Source organism: Venturia canescens, chromosome 9 (assembly GCF_019457755.1).
Source record: "Venturia canescens isolate UGA chromosome 9, ASM1945775v1, whole genome shotgun sequence".
Classification (NCBI taxonomy): Eukaryota; Metazoa; Arthropoda; class Insecta; order Hymenoptera; family Ichneumonidae; genus Venturia; species Venturia canescens.
Window position 1 is genome coordinate 16,543,302 of NC_057429.1, and position 7,590 is coordinate 16,550,891.

Sequence of the window (7,590 nt, forward strand, 5' to 3'; positions counted from 1 at the left end):
TTCTCGAAATGAAGACTTGATTGAAAAAAAGAGTCGGCTGGAGAAATGCCTTGAGAAGGCTCGTTCTGTCTCCATCCTCGCTCCTTCTCGGTCAGTGCAGCCAATTAAATTTTTACGGTTATGCCATCTCTCTTAATTCCAGCCGAGAACTTTTCTCAATTGAGTCAATGAGTCAATTGCAATAATTAAGCAAAAGGGCACGACTGCAGTGCCGAGTCTGGGGCGTTGATATAACGTGGAACCGTTGAGCAGCTTAGTTTTCAAATGGATCAAGTTTTCAAAAAAGTTTTCTAACGTATTAACGAAAATATCAAACATAAAATTTATATTGAAAGTTTGAAAAACAACGGTCAGAGTGGCGGGAGAAGGATTTTTGAGTGGAGAGAATAATGAAAGGATTTAAGACGAGAAATATGAGTATAATATTTAGTTAATTTTATTTTCATCGTATTTCATTCAAAAATAAAATTATTCGTAAAAAAAGATTTTTTTTCTCTGTCGCAATATATATATATAACATATAAATATGTGTATATATATATTTATATACGTACAATATATAATATATATTTACGCTGCAATATATATTCATATATAGCAATATGTACTCTCGTTATGTATAAGGTTATGTAAAACTATATGACGGTGTATACTTCTTGTAATCGTATCACCATACGTATTCTCTATACAATCTAATGGGGTTTTATTCATTTATTTATTCATTATTTAATTCTTTTTTCACTTAAATGACTAAATCACATGTGGTTTTATTTTCATTTACTTTCATGCGTTTTTTTTCTTTGTGCAGCCCGCTGTTGTATTGCCCCATTGGCTTGACCGTCGTAATCGATAAAATTTTTTCTTCATTATTATATTTAAAATAGTATTATCAGCAGAGGCAATCGATAATCGATTAATTATTTATTTTTTCGAATTTTATTTTTCATTTAAAACCGTGAACATCGTCGTCATCTAATATTCACCACAGAAAAAAGGCACAAATTCGTACTTTTTCAATAGCGTTTGCAAACCGGTGTATGACGATTTTCAAATATACAAATAATCTCAATTTTTGTCGTACGATGAAACACTACGACAAAAAAATAAAATTGGAAAAAGAAAAAACAATGATTATTGCCGCTTGATTGCCACAGGAATCGTCTGAAATACAAACAGCGTTAGATATCGATGAGTACAACAGCATGCTGTTTTTTTTTTTTATTACATTGATGACTTGTGTGGCGGGGACAATCCGGTGGCAATTTTACTAAAAATGCTACACATATTGCATAAATAAGTAACGAAAAGTAGTCGTGAACATAAGAAAAATCATAGATTTCAAGGGACATAACAAAAAACATTGTGCGACCAAATAAAATACGCTATAAAATACGATTGTATTGTATGGCCATTGTCCTTTCGATGCCATACCGTCATACGGTAACCAACACCGCAATAATGTGTTTTTTTTCGAATAAAAGTACATATTCAAACATATCTATATATATATTGCTAAATATATATAGGTCATTTAAAAATTTTTGATTGACGATGCTGACACTCTCAAGTCTCTGAGTTTGCAAACACGTTGCGAGGGCACAATGGACTAGATGCACATATGACGTAGTAAAAAAAAAATATATATATATAAACAATATTTGACGCGTTGCAGCAATATAAAACAAGAAAGTTTGCGTAAACCGATATTCGAAACTGTATGAATATTGAAGAAAAGAGAGAAAGTGAGAGAGACAAGAGAAATCGATGAAGATTGCTGATTCCATAAAATACTAAATTATATATTACATAAAATGTCCAATGCAGAATATACGCAACAAGGAAATCGGTTCCGAAAGTTGAAAATAACTTCGACTTGACATTCCTGGTTTTAAATATCCCGCGCATTTCGCAATGTTCTCCAAAATGGCCGCGCGCTCCACGTTTTTCATTCTCTCTCTCTTACATGCTCTGTCCCCCTCGCCCCCGCGTTCCCGGCAACTCCCACTGCCTTTTTGCCGCCGGGAGGCAATCGCGCGAATGTCGAGACACAAGGAGAGATAGAGAGCGAGGGAGAGAGAGAGAGAGAGAGAGAGAGAGGTGGTTACATGGCACCGTTGCCATTCCCTCTCTCTTTCCTTACACTTGAAAGGCACTCTGCAGAAAGCGTTTCCTCCTTCCCTAACTATCTCTCTCGCTCTCTTTCTCTTCCTTCTATCTCCTTCTTGTTTTTTGAATATTTCTCTTGTGTTACTGAAGGTCCATAGCCCAATTTCCACTTTTCAGCTCCGTCTTCATTTTTCTCTGCTTCTGATTTTTCAGTTGTCGTCCTTATTTCTTTTCCCACATGCAATTGTCAATTTCAACCTTTCGTTCCCCAATTTCCCATTGTGGACTCGTTGTTGAATTACCAGAGAAGCAACAAGTGAGCTTCATCGGCATACGAATGTGCTGCTTCCACGGTGGCCTTGTCAGATTCTTCATTACATTCGAAATGGTGTCAGGGTCCGGAGAAAATATAAAAGACAAGGTAAATCGATGCCGTACTCGAGAAGATGAACACCGAGTTCCATATCTACTCTGCCCAACCTCCAAGGTGCAAAATAGCAATACCCAAATAAATTGGGAGTGTTTATGGCGACCGCCGTGGTTTCTTCGGATAAGGTCACGAAATGCTGCTCCTTGGGGGGGGGGGACCAGGACGAGGCGTCTGGAAGCACACAGCAGGTGGTCCATGACCTGCGCGATCATCGGGGTATAATGGTAGAAAAACAATCCACCGGGAGCCCTTCGAGCAGCTCGATTGAAAGGCCGTTGCAAGGAGAATCGAAATAAGCAACGTCCGGAGGGTTGGTCGGCGGGAAAAATAGAAGCAACGGCCTCTAAACGTCCTTGTAGAACGGGCCATATGAACAGAGTTAACGCATGTTGATCAATCGTTAATGCGAAGTTGGTTGAGCCGAGCAACCGATATCGGATGCCCTTCAAAACTGTCCCGGAACGGTCATTATCTGACATCCCGAATGTACATGATCCATGACCTGTTCCTTGAGGCGGCAAACATGTTCCTTGAGCCTATGGACAACGGAACTAAGCTCGGAGTTTTCGCCCTTGAGCAATTTGACCTTGTCCTCGAGTCTGGAGATTCTTTCGAGTTTACGCCGTCTGCATTTGGATGCTGCGACACGATTTCTTTGTCTCTTACGTTCGAGCTTTATTCGCTCTTGGCTTTCCATGTCGATAGGTGACATTGGCGGTGAACTCGAGACCGACGGTACCGTTTGTGGCTCGTCCTTGATCAACAACATGCTCTGAGAAATGGTGGATTCGGTGCTTTGGACGCTACCGGGTGGTTCGAGATTCGTGTATGTTGCCCCATGAATACTGCCGGGTTCTTGTGAACTGTCCGAGTGATGGAGTTCGTTAAGAGCATCGACAAATCCACGGGCATAAAGCTCCTGAGCCTCGGTTACCGTTCGTGGGAATAATATTTGATTGGTAGGAGTTGGCATTGTCGTGACCATACCATCTTGTTGGGCGATTATTAATTTTTCGAGTTCCGGTGAGCCCAGCTTCAACATATTCAGGTCCGGTGAATTTAGAATCGGTACACCGTTGTTCAGAGCCGGCGACAGTGGTCCCAGTCTAGGCCTCTTTGCTTGTGGTCCTTGTCTCTGTCCTACGTTCAAATCCAACGTCAAATTCCTCTTGAGCTGACCAACGTTTTCGCGATTACCCGCGCCACCGTAAATTCCGGTATCTTCGTAAAACGTCGGCTCCATCTTCAGGCTCTTAACCATCGGTATAGAATGCTCGTAACACCAAACGGATTTCCGTATATCAAGAGCCCCTCTCGCTCTGTCGGGCACCGTTTATCTATACACGCGTCAACGTTTATCTGCCGACCGCGTGCGGACCGCACTCTTCTCGTACTGTTCCCCTCTCTTTCTCTCTTTTACTCGCTCTTGCGAAACACTGTGACTTGAGGCCAACTCGGCGAAAGGCCTCGCCCGAACTGCGTAGGCCGCGAGTTTAAACACGCAGCTAAGCACCTTCTCTCCCGACACTCCTACTTTTTATTTTATTCTTTTCCGCCCCCTTCCGATATCCGCGCACTGGATATCAAAAAACTGTTGTTAAAAACTAAACGAAAAAGTTTCTAACCGTATAAAAGTTGAATTAACAATCGTCCGCGTATCACTTGCCGCGTGTTCCAAGTGGCAGCACTGAAGCAAAACTGTCACGACGACAAAGTCCGTTTTTCCCTTTGTTTCGCGCGAGCTTTGTATATTTATTTATTGTTCGGTATCGACCTATCCACACAATTATCGCTGAACCACGAAGCGATGAACAAAACACCGTTTTTATCGCGTAAACAAAAACTCATGAAAAGCGAAAAACACACTGGTCAACTTGTACTAAAACTGTTATCCAATATTATTCCGATAACCGATCACTTTCGCGACTCGAATTGGAGCTACGAATCACTCAAGTATATTTCAAGTTAGTGGCACGAGGTCCGACACGTTTGAAAGTCGGCACAACAATGACTCACGAGACACGTTCGAACACGCCTCTCTCCGCCTATATGAAACTTGTATATGTATACGTATATATTTATCTGTCAAAAAGTGGGGGGCGCTACGCACTTTTTCGGCTCTATCGAGGTGCACACGTACGACGAAAACAAAAAAATAAACCAGACCGAGCTCTCTTGGCTCTCTGTCTTGGAACGTAACGCAAGCCCGCACGGCACGGTGTCTCGACAACTTGTGAACACCCAACTAAACGTACTGCCTTATATCCCGTGACTCACAGAGTCTAAAAATAACCGTGTCGTCAACGGAAAGCTCGCTCATTGGCTATCGGTGGCGTCACTGCTCGGACATCATTGGACGAGCGCCGCTCGCTACTAGGAAATTTCACGCTCATGCGCACTCGCTCTCGCTCTCTTAGCCATCGGATAGAGGGGAGAACGAGCGCGCGTTTGAAACGCGGCAATGGGTTACAACTCTTCACCCCTCTCAACATCGCTCCATCGTTATTACTATCTCGCTCTCTCGCCCGGGCTTTTACGATCTCTTTCTTCCTCCGCCTCCTTCTCCCACTTGCCCCCCCGCTTTATGTCTCTCTCATGACTATTCACACTCGACACACATGTACAGCACCTCCGTATCAATACAACCACTTATTTTATTCAGTCCGTTTTCCGACATTATCGCATGAATTTTTTAAACTTTCTAAATTACTCTCATAAAACTCCCATTTTTTCTCAAATAAATTTTTAATCCTCACGGAAAAAAATGTATCTACAAAAAATACGATTATTTATCAAATTTATCGCAATTCCCACAACTATGGTCTGATTATTCGCTAGAACTATTTTTGAAATTACTTCTTTTTTCGAATTTACAAAATTTTTATAATTTTTTGTGGTGATTCGTCCAAACAGAAAATCTTATGATTTGCGGCTCATTAATTGATAAATTTAAATTCTTATGTTATCATAGTAATAATTGAAAAAAAAAAGATAATTTTGGAAAAACGCTTGATTCTTATTGGCGAAAAATGAATCATGGCTGAATTGGCAAAGAATTGCAGCATTGGTGAAGGGTTGCGCACCAGTATTTTCACATGTTAAAGAACTCGACGCTCACCTCACTGCATCGCTTGTCGTTACGATAAATTAAAACTCCCGCGTGCGCTTCAACCATTCGTAATCCTTAATAATACTTACAATGACGATGTAACACGCTTATCCTACTGTTCTCGCTGTTCTTTTTGCCAAGCAACGCGTTCTTCGTGAGATTATTATTTTCTTGTGGCCAAATGTTTTTCTCGTATCATTTGGATCTTTCAATCGTTTACTCGTCCAATGAATCATCGATAGTTGTCGTTGCTTTGAAAGTAATTGGATAATACATCTCGAACTCTTACTTTAATGGAAACGAATTTTCGAGCATGCAAATTGTAGCAATAAAAAATATTTACCACGTTGTTTTGAAGATCGTATCGACATGACAATAGAAACAATCGTGTCAGTAACGATCGGGCAGACCGGAGAGAATTACACTGTGATTAGCGCAGGTCAAATGTTTTTCAAATATCATTCAGCATAAGATGAAAGCGAAGGTTCCTTTCTTCGCAGGTAAAGTGTTTACCAGTAGGAAATCTATTTCGGAGGCTACGGTAAACTTAACCTCTGAAATCCTATTGTCAATCGTAGTGATTCATACGGCAGCTAGTAAACAATAGTCTCAATAAAGGTCTCACGAAAGTTGTCGAAGTGTTGATTGCTCGAATATTTCGTGACAGTTGAAGGGCCGACGATAACGAGTTGGCAAGTTAAAAAAAAGAATCAAATTTTCATTTCTACCATTATTATTAATTTTTTTTATTAATCTGGGAAAGATGGAGCGTTAACTCGATTAGTTTCAAAAGGTGAAGGATGATCGTTATTATCGAAATTTTCGATCGAAACCTAAACAGAGGGGATTACAATAACGAAAAATCTGATATTTTTCCAGCACGTCTCGGGCTCGAGATTATCGAGTCTGTAAAGATTGGACGACGAGCGAGCGAACGTTGATTTTTTCTTGTCTCTCGTATTTTTCGTTGCTCGATATTATTTTTGAAGTTTGTATACGCACGCGAAGATTAGGCATAATAAATGAGGAGGTTGGACCCTCGGGAGATTTGCTCACAGCTGAATCTATACAAATACGTACGAACGTATATGTGTGTGTAGGAGTACAAGTACCATTTTTTGCATGCTGAAATAGCACGCCATCGAGTCTTCTTAACACGTGGGTGGTGGTCCCTCGTCTCTTTTTTTTTATTCTCGGTCTTCCCGAAGTTGAACGAGCAATGAATTCTTAGCACACGAATCTAAACTGAAATATTTGAAAGAAGCCAAAATAATAAGTCAAACAGTTTAAGTAAACGAATGAAACGATAATAAATTTGTTAAATTTCAAGCAGGGTTCCTCGTGTTCGATTGAACAATTTTTCAAAGCTTACAGACAATTATTTCATCCAGTCACGGTAAAGATCACGTTGGTACATTACCGACCACGATTTCTGCAGCCATCGGTCGGTAAGTTGCTGATAGAGTTAAATTCAATCGAATTCTCGTCTGAGCAACCCTGATTCTTCCACTCCTTCTTGAAAATCTTCCGTTCGTCCGTTGACAGTCTGTAATCACTAATCACGATCGGTTATAAAATATAAAAAAATAATGTCATGCTAGAACAGTCATTGATATATCTGATGAGAATAACGAAGAAACGAAATAACGAAGACGTGAAATAATGGTGTCGAATGCCAGGATACAACGTACAATCTATTTATTATTTACAACAAAGTGTATCAATGAGTTTTTTTTAGTATATTATTATTCATATTAATATGATTTTTTATTGATAATTTATATTTATTTATTTCATTCATCTTTCAATATTCCTTTCGATAATCGATTATCACACTGTTTAGAAAACGTATAACTCAGTCCCCCCCGTACTGTTAGTGTGCGGTCGGTGCGTTAGGTCGATACGAGATGGACAATTACGTACATACAATATACACACACACATA

The 7,590-nt window shown here is 40.1% G+C and overlaps 1 protein-coding gene across 1 annotated transcript; it reads right to left on the reverse strand.

The window, feature by feature from the left end:
- Window positions 1-696: 696 nt before the first annotated feature.
- On the reverse strand, window positions 697-4,780 carry Jra (Jun-related antigen). The gene has a single exon (XM_043428562.1). The coding sequence runs from the start codon at window positions 3,795-3,797 to the stop codon at window positions 2,982-2,984; it is 816 nt and encodes a 271-aa protein (XP_043284497.1). The 5' UTR covers window positions 3,798-4,780; the 3' UTR covers window positions 697-2,981.
- Window positions 4,781-7,590: the final 2,810 nt, after the last annotated feature.